Source organism: Lepidochelys olivacea (assembly GCF_965140295.1).
Source record: "Lepidochelys olivacea isolate rLepOli2 genome assembly, chromosome: 25".
NCBI lineage: Eukaryota > Metazoa > Chordata > Testudines > Cheloniidae > Lepidochelys > Lepidochelys olivacea.
In genome coordinates, this window is record NC_140435.1 from 4577204 (window position 1) to 4595548 (window position 18345).

The 18345-nt window shown below is 41.8% G+C and overlaps 1 protein-coding gene across 2 annotated transcripts in view; it reads right to left on the reverse strand.

The window, feature by feature from the left end:
• The window catches only part of LOC311512911 (zinc finger RNA-binding protein-like), a 94150-nt gene that overhangs the window by 39320 nt on the left and 36485 nt on the right, over positions 1-18345 (reverse strand). For both annotated transcript variants that reach the window (XM_084614340.1, XM_084614341.1), the window contains exons 4-7: positions 8524-8742; positions 8135-8427; positions 5582-5764; positions 438-669 (exon numbers count right to left, since the gene is read on the reverse strand). In XM_084614340.1, the coding sequence (XP_084470466.1) occupies positions 438-669; positions 5582-5764; positions 8135-8427; positions 8524-8742 (927 nt within the window). The remainder of the gene's footprint in view (positions 1-437; positions 670-5581; positions 5765-8134; positions 8428-8523; positions 8743-18345) is intronic.

The following is an 18345-nucleotide window of genomic DNA, read 5'->3' on the forward strand; positions in this document are numbered from 1 at the left end:
CTAAAATACTACAGCCAAGCGATGCAACTTTCAGACAGAAGCCCTCCCTCTATTTCCTCACAGCAGGTTTCAAAAGAAAAAAATAAGCAAATATGGAAGCCATCAGATTTGTAAAGAAACACACAAAAATCCCTGTTCTGTTTCTGGAACACTTTTGGAGGCAGAGGGGGAAGATGAACGCTACAGTTTTAGATTTTAGAAGCCAAATGGTTAAAAATTAAAAAAAAAATTTTCAGAGTCATTTAAGGAGCTTGATGTACAATTACTTTTCCTTGGTCGGTTTTCCTGGATAATGATGGGAATGTGAAAAGGCCCCACCTGCAAGCATTTGGAAGAATCATACATTTTAAACAAATTGTCATTTCTATATGAGATGACGAATTTTAGACAATACATCGAAAACAAGACAGTTAAAAATGGATTTTAATGAGACATACCTGAAAATGTTATCTTGGATGCAACTGGTTTCTTCACTGGCACTGGCTTGCTTATGTTGCTTGCACTGTTAGTTGCTACAGCTGCTGGTTTTGTTGGTGTAACAGATGCAGCTGTAGGGGCATGGGCAGCTGGCTTACTTGCTCCAGCGATGGTAGGACCTGAACCAGAGTTCACTACTACAGGCTCTACTGAAGGGATGGGCTTCCCCAATTTAGTATGCAATTTAACAACCTGAAATTACATGCAGTGGTCATATGAAAGGGCAGGACTAAAAAGGGACAGAAGTTAACAGCAATACTATAAAACTTTTCCTTGGAAAGTGTACACATTCACCGAAAGACCGGGGTAATCTCCACACCCAATAAAAACATATAATAAAACTAAGTGATACTACAAACACACAAAAAGAAAAGGAGGACTTGTGGCACCTTAGAGACTAACCAATTTATTGGAGCATAAGCTTTCGTGAGCTACAGCTCACTTCATCGGATGCAAACACACATAAGATGAATTGCTCCACTGTAATATTATATTTATAACAGATCTACAGTTTTGTATGCAGTCCTGAAAGACAGAGCAGTACTCTGTAACAAAATATTCAAAAAGTATTGAACTATTTTCCCACCAGGTGGCATGCACGCCCATAGAATGGCAGAGCATAACAGACATTAGTGCCTCAACTGCCAGGTCTTTTCTGAACAGATTACAGAACTTGCAATTGATCAGGGAGAACTGCTGCTGGGAAATGTCTCAACGCAGAGACTTTAACAAGAAACTTTCAAAGAATGAAAAACAATCTCTCCCCCTCTTCCCAGCTGAATTAGAACTAGAAAACAGATATCTTCAAAAGAGATCATTTCACCGAGAGGAAAAACAAATTGCATTACGCATGAGTTGCACGAAAAAGCCTGTCACCATTCATAGGGAGGGGAGAGAAAGAAGAGATAGGATGAAATACATTTGGGTTCTCAGAACAAAAATTTTGGTGGCCTCAGAGGGTGGCCACCAACTCTTGCTGGTGGCCTCTCTCATTTTTTCCTAAAATACTTACTTAAGCTTTAGGAAAAAAAATAAATATGCACATAGACACTTCCAAATCATTGTAATTTATTTATTGTAGCTAGTAAGTCCATTGTGAAAAGTGATATTAACAAACATACAAGTATCACTTTTCACAGCAGACTTACTCAAGCCGGGGGACAAATTAAGCCCTGGATGGGAGGCCAGGGGAGGCAGTGGGGGGCTACAGCCTGAAGCCCTGCTGCCGGAGCCTGCGGCCTGCTGCCACGCAGCTGGAGCCCAAAACCACCCCACCACCCCAGGGCTGAGGCCCAAAGCCTGAGCCCCACCACCGCTGGGAGGGTGGGGAACTCACTGGGTGCCTGATCTTCCAGTGTTGTGCCCAAGTGTCTCCAGAGTGGGGCAGGGCCCAACCCCTGCTGGCAGCTCCAATGATCAACACCAAGGTGGGGCATCCAGAAGCAAAAGGGAGGGGGCGCTACTTTGTCCCCCATACCCAGCCAAGGAGGCTGTGGAGATTCCAGAGGACTGGAAAAGAGCAAATACAGAGCCAACCTATAAAAAGGGAAAATAAGGTAAACAGTGAGGTGGGAATATTTGCAGATGATACAAAACTACTCAAGATAGTTAAGTCCCAGGCAGACTGTGAAGAGCTACAAAAGGATCTCTCAAAACTGGGTGACTAGGCAACAAAATGGCAGATGAAATTCAATGTTGATAAATGCAAAGTAATGCCCATTGGAAAACATAATCCCAACTATACATACAAAATGGTGGGGTCTAAATTAGCTGTTACCACTCAAGAAAGATCTTGGAGTCACTGTAGGGTAGTTCTCTAAAAACATTCACTCAATGTGCAGCAGCAGTCAAAAAAGCAAACAGAATGTTGGGAATCATTAAGAAAGGGATAGATAATAAGGTAAAAAATATCATATTGCCTCTATATAAACCCATGGTACGCTCACATCTTGAATACTGTGTGCTGATGTGGTTGCCACATCTCAAAAAAGATATATTGGAATTGGAAAAGGTTCAGAATGGGGCAACAAAAATTATTGGGATGTATGGAACGGCTACCATATGAGGAGAGATTAATAAGACGGGACTTTTCAACTTGGAAAAGAGATGACTAAGGGGGGCGTGACAAAGTTCCTGCTCTACCTTGGTATGTCTTGCACTTATTGGTGGATTTGCTCGCCTTAGAGCTTCACGGCAGCCCTCAGCTTGGCCATTTTTCTGAACCCACAGTCCAGGTCAACTCCTCCTGTGTTTGACCAGGAGTTTGGAGGATTTGGGGGGAACCCAGGCCCGCCCTCTACTCCGGGTTCCAGCCTAGGGCCCTGTGGAATACAGCTGTCTAGACTGCCTCCTGGAACAGCTATGCGACAGCTACAACTCCCTGGGCTACTTCCCCATGGCCTCCTCCCAACAACTTCTTTATCCTCACCATAGGACCTTCCTCCTCGTGTCTGATAATGCTTGTACACCTCAGTCCTCCAACAGTCCGCGTTCTCACTCTCAGCTCCTAGTGCCTCTTGCTCCTCACACGCACACCACAAACTGAAGTGAGCTCCTTTTTAAAACCCAGGTGCCCTGATTAGCCTTCCTTAATTGATTCTAGCAGCTTCTTGATTGGCTGCAGGTGTTCTAATCAGCCTGTCTTAATTGTCTCCAGAAGGTTCCTGATTGTTCTGGAATCTTCCCTGTTCCCTTACCCAGGGAAAAGGGACCTACTTAGCCTGGGGCTAATATATCTGCCTTCTATTACTCTCCTATAGCCATCTGGCCTGACCTGTCACAGGGGATATGATAGAGAGCTATAAAATCATGACTGGTGTGGAGAAAGTAAATAAGGAAGTGTCATTTACTCCCTCTCATAACACAGGAACTAGGGGCCACCAAATGAAATTAATAGGTAGCAGGTTTACAATAAACAAAAGGAAGTATTTCTTCACACAACGCACAGTCAACCCATGGAGCTCTTTGCCAGAGGATGTTATGAAGGTCAAGACTATAACAGGGCTCAAAAAAGAACTAGATCAATTCATGGAGGACAGGTCCATCAATGGCTATTAGCCAGAATGGACAGGGATGGTGTCCCTAGCCTCTGTTTGGCAGAGGCAGGGAATGAGCAACAGGGAATGGATCACTTGATCATTTATTCTGTTCATTCCCTCTGGGGCACCTGGCATTGGCCACTGTCTGAAGACAAGATACTGGGCTAGATGGACCTTTGGTCTGACCCAGTATGGTCGTTCTTAAGGACAACACAGGGAATTACAGACCAGTCAGTTTAACTTCAATACCAAGGAATGGTTTCAGATTAGCAGCTGTGTTAGTCTGTATCCATAAAAAGAAAAGGAATACTTGTGGCACCTTAGAGACTAACAAATTTATTAGAGTGTAAGATTTTGTGAGCTAGAGCTCACTTTATCGGATGCAGGAAAGATACCCAGGAAAGATAATGGAGTAAATAATTAAGCAAACAATTTGAAAACACCTAGAAAATAAGGTAATAAACTACATTCAACATGGATTTGCCAAGAACAAATCGTGCCAAAACAACCTAACAGCTTTCTTTGACAAGGTAACTAGCCTTGTGGATGGGGGGCAAGCAGTAGATGTGGTAATATCTTGATTTTAGTAAGGCTTTTGATAATGTCTTGCATGAGTTTCTCTCAAACAAACTAGGGAAATACAACCTAGATAGAGCTACAATAAGGTGGGTGCATAACTGGTTGGATAACCGTTCCCAGAGAGTAGTTATCAGTGGTTCGCAGGCAAGCTGGAAGGGCATATCAAGTGGGTTCCTGCAGGGATCAGTTGTGGTCTGGTTCTGTTCAATATCTTCATCAATGATTTAGATAATGGGATGGAGACTACACTTATAAGTTTTGAACGATACAAATCTGGAAGGGGCTGCACGTGTTTTTTAGGATAGGATTAAAATTCAAAACGATCTGGACAAACTGGAGAAATGGTCTGAAGAAAAGAGGATGAAATTCAATAAGGACAAATGCAAAGTACTCCACTCAGGAAGGAACAATCCGTTGCACACATACAAAATAGGAAATGACTGCCTAGGAAGGAGTACTGCAGAAAAAGATCTGGTGGTCATAGTGGACCACAAGCTAATTATGAGTCAACAGTGTAACACTGTTGCAAAAAAAAGCGAACATCATTCTGGGATGTATTAGCAGGAGTGTTGTAAGCAAGACTTGAGAAGTAATTCTTTCGCTCTGCTCTGCGCTGATTAGGTCTTAACTGGAGCAGCGTGTCCAGTTCTGGGCACTACATTTCAGGAAAGATGTGGGCAAACTGGAGAAAGTTCAGAGAAGAGCAACCAAAATGATTAAAGGCCTAGAAAACATCACCTGTGAGGGAAGATTGAAAAAAATTGGGTTTGTTTAGCCTGGGGAAGAGAAGACAGAGGGAACATCATAACAGTTTTCAAGTACAGAAAAGGTTGTTACAAGGAAGAGGGAGAAAAATTATTCTCCTTAACCTCTCAGGATAGGCCAAGAAGTAATCAGCTTAAACTGCATGCAGCAAGGGTGGTTTAGAATCATAGAAGATTAGGGTTGGAAGGGACCTCAGGAGGTCATCTAGTCCAACCCCCTGTTTAGGTTGGACATTAGGAAAAACTTCCTGTCGGGGTGGTTAATCGAAAATATTGCCAAAGAAGGCTGTGAAATCTCCATCATTGTCTAACCTGCTCTTAAAAACCTCCAAACATCTGTCAGAGATGGTCTAGATAAAACTTAGTCCTGCCATGAGTGCAGGGGACTGGACTAGATGACCTCGCAAGATCCTTTCCAGTCCCATGGTTTTATGATAGCTGAGTTTCTGGTATTACAGTACCCAAGTACACTGCTTAGTGTTGAAGCAACCTGGTGCTGTAGTCTTTTGTGCTCCAGCCATTTCTGGATAGCCAGTCATCTACTGCAATCAAATCTTGAAGTGTAGGATATATTTCTACTTCAATGTTTTTTTAATCAGAAATGTTCCCTGGATATCCGTGAGCTACTGTGAACATTTTTAGAAAACCAGCATCCTCTGTAAATCAGATATTCCACAGTATATTTCTGCATGAAACGTCCATGGTCCTGTTAAGCTCTCATACCTTCTGATGCTTTGCTCCCCGGATATGTGCTGCATATGCATCTGCTCCTGTGCAGGAGACATCACAGAGCTCGCATCGAAGCTGAGTCTGCACCCCACGAGGGCCACAGTTTGCCAGGTTACCTGTCTTCTGAGCTGCCTCTTTCTTTTTGTGCTTTTGTCCTTCCAAGTGCTCCCGGTAAGTCTGCAGTCAAACAGGGAAATACATTCTAAGCAGCTATGTGAAACACTGATATCACCCCAGCATTTCCTTGGAACCATTCATCTGCAAAGACAGGTCATAATCTGTCTAGTTTTAAGGGTACAAATGTGTGCAACTCAAAGCCTTTTTGTGGAGTGTCCCATTCATTAACACCACTCACAGCAGGAGCATCTAGAGGCATTCTGAAGCAAACAGATTCTTTTATATATAATGCTTTACTTCCGCCAGAAGACAATGTCCAACTACAAAACCCACTTAGGCTTAGATAACCACAATATTTACAGGACAATAGGAAGAATGGTTTAAGTATTTTAGACAGTTTTTAGAAGTGTCTGGCACATTTCATTATCACTATACAATGGATAAACTGGTCTCTCTCAGAGGGCATTATTTTACTGATATTTGATTGGTCTTCTTGGTAGGAAGCAGACAGAGAATACATGTCACCATCAGAATTAAGGGACAACTGAGCTTATTATAATTATTATAAAGGTAACTAATATTCTTTTTTAAAAAAAATTATGAGTTTAACAATGATTTAAAGCATTCCTACAAGATGGTCAAGAAATGTTACCAGGCCAGGAACAAATCTACTCACCTGCTCTTTATCATCATCATGATACTGGGAGGTAGGGAAGTGGAACCCCAATATTTTACTTACCCACTAAAAAAAGAATTACAGTTTGACCGTGGTGAATGGACAAACAGAATTTTTGTACTAAATGCTATATTAGCCAATCTAAAAGAATTAGTTTCCGAAACAAAACTCTAAAAAGCTCAGATTTTCTCATTCATTCCAATAGCAAGATGCATTTCCCATGGCTTGATTATAATAATTATTTATAATAATAATTATTATAATCATGTTAAAATGGCAGCTCCCTTTACTGGATTTAATAAGCTTTCAGGCTAAACATTTTGGAACAGGGACCACTTCCTTTGTATTTATACAGCACCTGAAACATTGGGGCTCAATCCTGATTTAGGCAACGTTAGATAGAAATATTTAATAATTAGCTTCAGTTTTATTCAATTAGAAGCAGTGGACAGAATATTACTACTACACTGCAGAGTCTCTAAGCTGTGTAAGAATTTTCCACGCTTTCAGAGCTGGACCGTCTGATTATTTATATGCTACGTTTTACTGTCACCATGAGAGAAGGATCCCACCGCAGAAGTCTATATGGTATTTCTTAGTATTGCTCTTGTTAAAACCTTGTAGGACAGTTTATAAGAGACAATAATTTCTCTCCCAAAGGACCCTGTCTGCTTCTTCAGTTAAATGTTATATGCTCTAGCTAAGCAGAGAATTCCAAGAACAAAGGCAGACAAACACCACTTCACATTTATATTCAAGCCTATTCTTCTTCTTTTTTAAATAGCACCCCAAGAATGCACTAGTGTCTGACAGTAAAAACACAAAAATAAGACCCCTGCCTCAAGTAGCTAAATCTAAATTTGAGACAAGCCACAATGAGTGAGAACAACAAACAGAGCAGAGGGAAGTTACGGCTTTAAAAAAGGTCAGGCATTTACACAGGCATATCTAATAAACACATGTCCAATAAAATCAGTGTTTATAAAAACTTAAAACAGTGTCTTGGTCAATAGCTTGTTCCAAATTTTCTTTCCACTATATTGGTTTAAGTCTTAGAGAACCTGCTGGCTCATTAAGTATCTTTCCTCACACCTTGACTGAGTTGCGGGGAAAGGGGCTAACCAACGGAGGGCAATATGTTATCCAGTCCAGAATTCAGCCACTAGAAAGCTCCATAATGCCAAACAAACTGGAAAAGTACAAACTAAGGTCAGGGAGACTAGGCTGATGAAAGAGACATATAGGCTGCCTATGAGCAGAGATGCAGCAGGCTGGAGGCAGCAGCCTGGGAAATGGCTGTGGAAAGGTGGCCAGGCAGCCTAGGGCACAGGGTTAGGGAATGTTTTGATCTTTATTGGAACTGTCAATAGTAGTTGGGCCTAGGATATTTTCACTCTTTATTTCTGGCAGTTGTAGCAAAATAATCCTGCATTAACTACTTAAAATCTGAGCGCTAATGAAAATCCACAGAAAGGTAGAGTCTGTACAGTCTAGTGCCTGGAGAGCCTACGGCGTTTGCCTCCAAGCTCACAGTACATCCAGCAAACCACCAAGCTTAGATAAAGCTTGCATACCACAACACTAGATCTTGCAATAGTGGGGGATTTGTTCCATCTATTTTCTGAGATGTTTCACCGTTAAGTTACTGAAGAGGACATACTGCAGATCAATAGGACATCATCTGCTAAACTATATGACTGGGGAGGAAGTGCAGGTTATATAGAGTGGACACATGGGTAAAGGGGATTGCTAACCTGTGGACCAGCACAGCTGATCTTGCAGATGTCACAGTAATGAAGCTGAGGCTGTTTAGGGGGCCCTTTGGGTTTCAGCTGTTTGTTTTGAAAAGGTGGTTTTTTGCTGAAGCTGTTGCTAGAGTTGGTGGTGGTGCTGTTCCCTGTGCTGCTCCATGAAGAAGAGCTCGTGGATTTCGGTTGCTGTGGGAGGGGTGGCGGCTGCTGATGCTGGGCCTGGGGCTGCTGAGGTGGTTGATAGTAAGTGCTAGCTGCTGTGTATGCGGTGGCATCATAATTGGAGTAATTTGACCCTAGCAGGCAGAAAGAAAAGGGAGCAATTTTATGAGGGTTATAGTCTAAACAAAGAGAATTACAGTGCAACACCTGCTTGACAGCTATCTCCTTACCAGAGTATGATGCAGAAGTGGAGTTGTATGAAGAAGAGGGGGTGTACGAGGAGATGGAGGAGGCAGATGCATTCTGCTGAACAGTTGTTACTGTTGGGTAGGCACTGTAGCTTGAAGATGTGGCGCTCACAGTTTGAACTGGCTTAATTGTAGTCACCTGTCTCTGGGGCTGGCTCTGACTATAAATACCACTAGATTGACTGTAGCCACCTTTGGAGCCTAGAAAGCAAACACACAAGCTCATCCTCTTGCAAACCTGAAGACAGATACATGTGCTTCTAAACTATTACAGTCATCTCTCTTCAATAATAATATATAATTGCTAAACAAGACACTGGAGATGTTTAGCAATTTGGGTACAATTTATATGATGAAAGACTGCAAAACATATTAGGCTGAAAAGAAGTGAAAGATACGGATGAATAATTGATCAGTCCTTCCCTTTTCCATTCTTTCATAATAAAAAAGCATGAGGTCACTCAGATTAATAGCAGGCAAGTTTAAAAACTACAGTAAATGAGGGGAGATTTTTTTTTTCCTTACCTGTAAGTTTGGTTTCTCATAGTGGAACTCACAGCTGGGTAGGTTCCACCCACTCATTCCTGGACGTAGATGCTCTGATTTCAGGTGTAAAAGGGAGACTCCAATAACCAGTTGCAGGACATGAGACACCCCTGAAGATCTATTCTCAAGCTTTCATACAAATTGGTTAAAACTGGAAAGAGATATTTTTAAATGCACCAAATAAGACACACTCTCTTCTTAAAACAATAGATGATTATAAAAAGAATTCATACTTTAAAAACTAGACCTAGGAAGGGTTCCTCTGGATTGATGGATGTCCCCACTATGAGAAACCAAAAATTTTCTTCTCTCATTCACAAGGACCATCCAGCTATCCAGAAGACTCACTGCTGGGATCTAGCAGGCAGTAAGGTAATGAATGTTGTCAGAAATAAGATATTGGCCAAAAGGAAGGCAGGGAACATTACATGCACTAGAATTTTTTAATTAAGCTATTAAATATCAGACGCAGCTTGTTGAACCCTATTGCTGAAGGTTGCATCAGTGTTGGATGAAACAACACACAGAGACCATGTAGTTGCCTTGCAAGTTTCCTGCTTCAAAGCACCATTGCTTTCTGTCCAGGAAGAGCTCAGCCTTGTTGTGTGCATCATGAATCCTTTGAAAAAATCTTTACTAGGTGTGAGGTACCCTTGGCTTCATTGCCAGTCTGATCCATATGGAAATTGTAGCCTTTGAGGTTTTCTTGCCTATCTTGTAGGTGCCTTGTATGGCAAACAATGCATCTGACTTCTATGATTTGGCTCTACCCAAGTAGTATTTTAGAGTGCTCCAAACATGTAGGGTATATGCAGGAATTTCAATTGGTCTGGGACAAAAATGAATGAAAGGCAATCTCTGAGATAGAAAGATAAATTACCTATGGGCACAACATTTGCAGCAGGTCTGAGGACCATTTTGTTTGGAAAAATATGCAGATACTGCTCAGATAGATAATGCTCCCAAACAGTAAAATTTGATCTGCTGAGACATAAATAAGGCTGTTTTAAGGAAATGTATATAAAAGAATATTTGGATAAGGGTTTACAGATGGCTTTGTTGTAGCTTGTAGAACTAAAATTATATTCCAAATTTAAAATATATGAAATATTCTTGGGAATAGATACAGCTTTTAAGGAATATGTCACATAACAATGGGGAGCATTACTGTTAACTTCCTTCCTGAAGTCAGACATCTTAGTGCTGAAAGTGGAATACACAGGAAAATAGGGCTTAAGCCTTACTTGAATCTGGCCAGAAGGAACAGTGATATGGCTGAACTGGAAGGTGCCAGAGGCGGTCTGTGTAACCCATACCCACTTGGCATGGTGCTCTGTGCCCTTCTAGTGGTGGCTAAGTTACATAGAGGTGGATAAGCCTAATACAGCCTTGGACATTAGCAGAGTCTTTTTTTAGCTCAAGCAGTAAAGTCTTGTGCAACAAGACCCAGAAGTCCAGGTTCGACCCCTGCTTCCAATAACCCACACAGGAGAGTGGTGTTACATCTATAGCGTACAGTCTACACTAAAGGAAAAAATATGTTCAATATACCTTAATAAGACCAGAAGGTAAAGTTCTTCCTAGATAACTAACCTCAGATTCCAAGCATTCCAGCCTCAAAAGATCTGGACGGAGGAGAGAGGTTGGAAAGTTGGGGTGCTTCTCTGCATCCAGTAAAAAAAACAAAACCATCAGGGCCAAAAAATGACTAAGAACCATTCTTGCTTTGTCTAATTGACTTTTCCTGGCACCTTTGGTTAGAAGGTATATAGGAGTTAGCCAGTCCACGAGATGAAGGTGGTGTCCATGTGGCAAGAGCCTCTCTGGTGCTTTGAGAAGATCTTAATGGTCCTGTTTGTCTGAGAGACAGAAAGATCCAAGTGTGGAGCATCCCAGGCTGATATACATTTCAGAACACAGTCTGGTCTAGCTCCCAGTACTCTAGGGACAGTCGATGGGTTAGCCAGATGGCTTGATGGTTTAACTTTTTTGATGGAAATTGCTTTGATTGCTAGCTACAATAAGTTTCATTGTTTGTGTCCTTTAACAACAACTTTTGGTATCTCCCTGTTGGTGTACATAACCATGGCTCTCCCTATTATCATCCGTTTTAGAGTACCAGCCTTGTTAGTCTGTATCCGTAAAAAGAAAAGGAGGACTTGTGGCACCTTAGAGACTAACAAATTTATTAGAGCATAAGCTTTCGTGAGCTACAGCTTATGCTCTAATAAATGTGTTAGTCTCTAAGGTGCCACAAGTACTCCTTTCCTATCATCATCATCATCACTCTACTAGAACTGGGCATTATTTTCAAATAACTGAAACTGCTTTGAAGTTTAGACAGTTATGTTTAGGGTAGTCTCTCTTTTTGAACATTTGCAGTACGAGGGTTCACATCTCTCTTGGGCACGCCAGCTTGACAAGCATTTTCATCATCTTGAGCTGGTGTGGTTCTGAATGAGGTTTGCCTGCCAGGAGCTTTCCCAACACCAGAACTACCATTTTCATGGGAGTGTCAACACATGATCCAGTTATGTAGCTGGAAGTTCCAGGTCTGCCAGAGGAGAGTTTACAGAGGTCAGAGGTAAATAATTTCCCGTTAAACAGTTTCTACAAAATGACTAAGATTCTAGTCAGTTATAGTCCATACCATCATTTTTGATGATCTGTGATAAAGCTGAATTAGACAATACTACTACTCAAATTTGTCCATGGATAAGACTACAGTGCTGAAGGATGAGAGATACTTTGTCCTGAGATGGAAGTCATTCTGTGAGGGAATTCCATGAGCTTTTGGGATAGATAGTAAAACCATGTTGCTATAGAAGTTAAATTGAACGTGGTGATTCTTACAAGCCTTTCTGCATTTTGAACTGTTTTTTTTATTGAGTGCGTCAAGATAATGATAAATTTGTATCTCATAATTTGGACATTACAAATACTATGACGTTTGAGAAAATTGTTTGGATGGGAAAATGGAGATAGGCAACGATTGGCATCTTGTTTCTGAATTTAAAAAAGTTCCGTTCAGTCTTCTTTTCCTAGTTCAGAGGAGAGAGAGATCCAGCAAAAGCCTCTAGTTTGTTTTGACATCACAACTCTGGAACAGTTTCCTGAACGTTGTTCTTGGAGAGGGACTGGAGCTACTGCTTTTAGTTTTTCTAAGTTCTGAATGGATTGTTGCACTGCTAATTTTTTAGTTCAATTTGAGGGGAAGAAAAGGAGGGGAAAAAAGGAGGAATTTGCTGAAACTCTATCAGATATCCTTCACTTATCACCTCTAGTCCCTATTTGTCTTGAGTTGTATCAACCCAGGCACCAAAACATCTTTAGGAATCCTCCAAAACAATGAGAGGCCACGAGCTGGCACAGATTAAAGAGATTCTGAGAAGCCCTGTTCCTGAAAGGATCCCAGGACATCCTCATTGAGAGACTGCGTATATACTTCCCATGTATGAAGGCATGAAGAAAATTAAGAGCTGGTTATAAATACTGTAATGTCCATCCAAGTCAGTGGTCACAGTTCATGCAAGAGGTCCAATAGCCAGGAGATCCAATCCAAGGGAAATGTACGGTGTAGTAGCTGGTGGAGTCAGACAAGACAGGATGAGATGGGGGCAACAAGACAGAATCAAACGGGTCCATGTAGCAACTAATGGGCAACGGCTTGATGCTCAGACAAGCCCTGAAAGTAAGCAGGAAGTTTGTTTGTTTATTCAGAGAGAGAGAGAGAGAGAGAGAGAGAGAGAGTGTCTGTGTCTGTGTGTGTGTGTGTGTCTGTGTGTTAGTCACTAACCAGGGTCAAGATCGTGTGGCCAAACAGGAAGCAGAACGCTGGAAGCTGGCCCACCCAAGTCTATGAATTCCCTGTTAACTGGATGAGTTGGTGTGGTGCGTTGGCCACGGTTGTTTTCCAAGAACCCAGTGGGCCTGGCTTCAAGACCAGGACTCGAGATCAGGCCCTAACAAATACAAATGTTGATATCAGGATTGACATCAGTATTTTTAAAAAAATGACTCCCAATGATCTTGCTGTTATGAAGAGACTGCTCAATGTTGAAGAGTTATTAAAGCTTTTTCTTGGGAACCTCCAAATAAAGATCAAATGAAGCTGGGTGAGATTTCAGCTAGCAGTCAAATCAATGGCCAACGTTCTAAACTACAATTTTTTTCTTGCTATAGCACTGCAGAAAAGTGATCTGTCAGAAAAATAAAACTTATGTCACAGCAAGCATTATAACTCAATGAAAGCTCTTCGTTATTTTGGACAGAGCTCTCAAAATGAAGGTAGCTTTTTATCCATGACAGAGAATTCTTGACAATACTACGCCAAGTCATTGAAGCTTGAGGCAACTCTTACTCCTCACTTTAGCATTTTTTTAAATTTAGAGGCCTTAATACCAGCAGTATGGATAGACACTCTTTCTGAAGCTGTAATTTGAAAATGTATCTGTATATATGTCTTCCTAGAGCTTGCAGAGTTTAAAATAAGCCTTACAGAGGAACCTTTTGGCAGGTGAAGTCCTGAATCATGATTTTCTGAAGACACTAGTGAATATTGCATTACCCTTGGATTTCCTCATCTTGAATGTATTTTTGAGAGACAAGAATGCTTCGTCAGCATTATCTGCACAGTGCAAGTTGTCTTCTTAAATGCAGTTCTATTCTGAAAAGCGGGTAAAAAATGTCATCATGCAGTTCCATATTTATTGTGTCTCCATATCAAATTTATGCAGTTTAGAAATATTATTTCGTAACAGTCCTCCCTGCAAATTTCACACAGGCTAATAAAGTTCACAGGTCTGAGGGCAGAATATGGCCTAATATATATATATATATATTACTGTCAGTGATGCACAAAGGGAAAAAATAACCCAGCTAGACTCCCAAGAGCCCAGGCTGAGTTTGCAGAGCGGACAGTCACACAGTATTTTTTTTCCTTTGTAAACTGAGCAAATATGATAATCAATGAGAGACAAACATGGAATCCAACAAAGTGTACGTAACACAGAGACTCAATTTCAGAGCAGAATTGCACTTTAGAAGCTGTCTAAATCATCCCGTTCAAAAGTCATCTGGCGTCCAAGTCAAGGAGTTCATGTTTGCTTAAAAAGGAAGGAATTCTATACTACTAAGATTTTCTGGATTTTGCCTTCATTCCATCTTTCCTCTTTAGCAATGGTGGAAAAGAGGAAAGATGGCTATTCCTTTTGGATGAAAGGGATTAAGAGCTCTCAACTTTTCAACTTCATTTAACAAGTTGTTTTTGATGGAATTAAAATTTGGCCTTGAAGGGAAAACTTTAGTGTACTAAGATGGCAGAAGGATGGAAGTAGATGGCCAGACACTGCTGAGTTGACTTGCAGGCATATTTATGGTCTTTGGCAGCAATACTTTTAACAGACAGTTTGCTATCATTTGGAGAGGCCCTTGTCATCACAGCCCCACATACTCACTCCCAGGAAGGTGGAAATGGCATTTTCTCTACTGGATCTGCTCTTCTCCTAACCTTGAAGTTGAGGGACAAGAAATCACAAAATGGAGAACTTGCCCAGTGGTGCTGATACTAAGGTAGAGGAAGACCATTGCTGGGAATCTTCCCTGAAGCAGGGTAGAGGAGAAAAACAGTCAGTGAAGAGCTGTTGCTGCGGCCAAACTGTTTCTTTGGTGCAGAAGCAGGGCCAGCTCAGCCAAGAAGCTCCTTTGAAGCACCACGTCAGAGGCCCAACCACCACTTCGGCAAAGCAGAGGAAAAACAGAATGCAGGAGACAGAAGTGTTCAAGAGATGGGGATGGCTTCCCAGCAGCGGGAGTAAATCTGGAAGAGCCAGCCAAGAAGGTAAGAAGAGCAAGGTGCTTCAGAATACAGCTAACACTGAGCACAGTGGCAGCTCAATTGCATTTGGTTATCAGAATCTCCTCTTGCCACCAAAAAGTCGAGCCAGCTGCCTCTGTGGACGAGTGGGAGAGACCTACCCAGCAGTGAGTCTTCTGGATTGACCGACGGACCCACATATGAGAAACACTTCTTCACAGAACATGTAGTTAACCTGTAAAATTCATTACCCCAAGAAGCCAGAGAACTAAATATTGCAGCTGGATTTAAACAGGATCTGGATAAATTTATGACCAATAATAATTTGTAGTTACATATGTTAAGATGTGGACTGTCAAATTTCATCCTTCAATGATCACTGCAGAGGCCTAGAATAAATCCTCCCACCGCGACCATGAATACAAGCAATTAGCTGGTGTTTTATGATTTTTTTTGCCTTCTTCTAAAGCTTCAAATAATCATTGCTACAAGCAAGATACTAGACTTGAAGGACAAATGTTCTCATACATTATGGCTAATCCTATGTTCTTAAAATGCCTGATTTAACCATCATCCTACATGTATTCATTTTCACTCTACTTCACGACCTTAAGGATTCCAGAAAAATGAGGCAAAATTCTCAACAACTTCAAAAGAAATTTTGTCTGAGAAAGGACTTCAGGACTTAAAGTGAATAGTTTCCTATGTCCATTTACCTACAGCAATTGGTTCTAAAACCTTAAGTGTGTTATGGATTTGTAGAGCCCTTGAAATGCCTCTAGTCAAAAAGTACCCTTGAGCAAAACTTCATGACAAAATGCTTATTATTGTATGTTTGATTTGCTTTTTAAATAGAATTATTTAACTAGCTTAGTTAAATATGAAAAAATTCTGAATCAGAAAGATAATCTAGCTGAAAATATAGTGACCCAATTTGATCCTGAAGGGAAAAGCAGCAAGAAAACATGAAGAATTTTTAATATTAAATATACCCTCAACATGAGATGAACTCAATACCTTTGAACTATAATAACAAAAAATGAACAGAATCATACAGATTTATTCCAGTGGGCTAAAGAGACTTTGCAAAAAGAAAAGGAGTACTTGTGGCACCTTAGAGACTAACAAATTTATTAGAGCATAAGCTTTCGTCAGTTATCCATGGGAATTTAAAGCTATTATTTTGGCCACTAGAGGGAACCTATACAGTCACAAAAATGAAACAAACATTTAGAATTCACAGGTTTTAAAGTGAATCCTAATACGTTACCAGGACCAGATGATATTCACCCAAGAGTTCTGAAGAAACTCAAATATGAAATTGCAGAACTACAAACTGTGGTATGTAACCTATCATTTAAATCAGCTTCTGTACCAGATGACTACTCCTGAGGGCATTCTGTGCAAATAAATAAATAAATAAATAAATAAAAAAAATTCTGCAAAATTCTGCAATTTTTATTTGTCAAATAAATCTGGAGGCTCCAGCATGGCACTGGGAAACACAGGCCACTGGCTGCACAGGGTGGGAGATCACTGTGCTGCTCCGCCCCCGAGACATGGATTCAGTGGTGAGGCTGCATCCAACCCTGACATAGCGCAAGGACTGGGCCTGCCCCAGAAACACCCCAGGGCCCTGCCCCTCCATGCCAGATGTACCAGGTGTGAGCTGGCAGGCTCAACAAGGCAGGATCCAAGTGTGTGTGTGTGTGTGGGGGGAGTTAGTGCAGGGGGATACAGGTGTCAGTTGAGAGGGTGCTGTGTGAGGCAATCTGGGTGCAGTGGGATCTGCATGGACGGGGGTTGTTGGGGAGTTCTGTGTGCAATGATAATGGGACTCTGCATGGGGATCCAGGTGAAGGTGGTTGGGGCTCAGCAGCGGGGGGTCTGGGTGTGGGAGGGATAGAGCTTGGCGGGGGTCCAGATGCTGGGGGAATGTGGTTCAGTGGGGTGGGGATCCAGGTGCAGCTGGTTGGGGCTTGGTAGGGTGGGGATCTGGGTGCAAGTAGTTCCGCGGATTGGTCCAGGGGGCAGGGAGGTTGAGGCTCGGAGGGAGAGTCTGGGCGTGAGGGGGTCTGGATGCATGGGGGTGGGCAGATGGAGGAGCAGCACCTTGTAAAGTGATCCCTCCCCCTGCAGCTGATGGGTGCAGGAAGCGTGGAAGGGAGAGTTTCCAGAGCTTCCTACAGACAGGGGAGAAATCTGGGGTGGGTCTGCCATAGCCCCGGATGCCGTACAGGGGAAGAGGAAGTCCCACCCTCCCCAGCCCAACTGACTAGAAGCTGAGCCCAGCACAGCATAGGAGCCACCAGCTGGGTCTTCCCCAGTCCCGCCCCCTGCCCCACAGTGATTTACCTCTTTGCTGGCTGCCCTGGGCACCCGAAACATGCTGCTGGGGAGGGTCTCATGACCGCTCTTGTGGCTTCCTTTTGGTTCCCCGTCAAAGTCATTTTTCTGCGGGGAAGCAAAGAAATCTGCAGGGGACAAATTCTGTGCATGCGCAGTGGTACAGAATTCGGCCTGGAGTAAGATAACTGAAGGATAACGAATGTGATGCCAATTTTTTAAAAAGACTCTAAAGGCGAACCCATCAATTGTAGGCCGGTAAGCATAACTTCAGTACCAGCAAACTGGTTGAAACTATAGTAAAGAACAGAATTATCAGACACACAGATGAACACAATTTGTTGGGGAAGAGTCAACATGGCTTTTGTAAATGGAAATCATACGTCACCAATCCACAGAATTCTTTGCGGGGGTCAAAAAACATGTGGACAAGGCTGATCCAATGGATATAGTGTACTTAGATTTTCAGATAGCCTTTGACAAGGTCCCTCTCCAAAGACTCTTAAGCGAAGTAAATTGTCATGGGATAAGAGGGAAGGTCCTCTCATGGATCAGTAACTGCTTAACTGATAGGAAATAAAGGGTAGGAATAAAAGGTCAGTTTTCAGAATAGGGAGAGGTAAACAGTGATATCCCCCAAGGGTCTGTACTGGGACCAGTACTGTTCAACATATTCATAAATTATCCGGAAAAAGAGATAAAGAGTGAGGTGGCAAAATTTGCAAATGATACAAAACTATTCAAGGTAGGTAAATCCAAAGCTGACTGCGAATAGTTACAAAAGGATCTCACAAAACTGGGTGACTGGGCAACAAAATGGCAGATGAAATTCAATACTGATAAATGCAAAGTAATGCCCATTGGAAAACATCATTCCAACTATACATATAAAACGATGAGGTCTAAATTAGCTGTTACCACTCAAGAAAGATCTTGGCATCATTGTGGCTAGTTCTCTGAAAACATTAACTCAACGTGCAGCAGCAGTCAAAAAAGCTAAAAATGTTAGAAACCATTAGGAAAGGGATAGATAAGAAGACAGAATATATTATATTACCTCTATATAAATCCATGGTACATCCACATCTTGAATACTG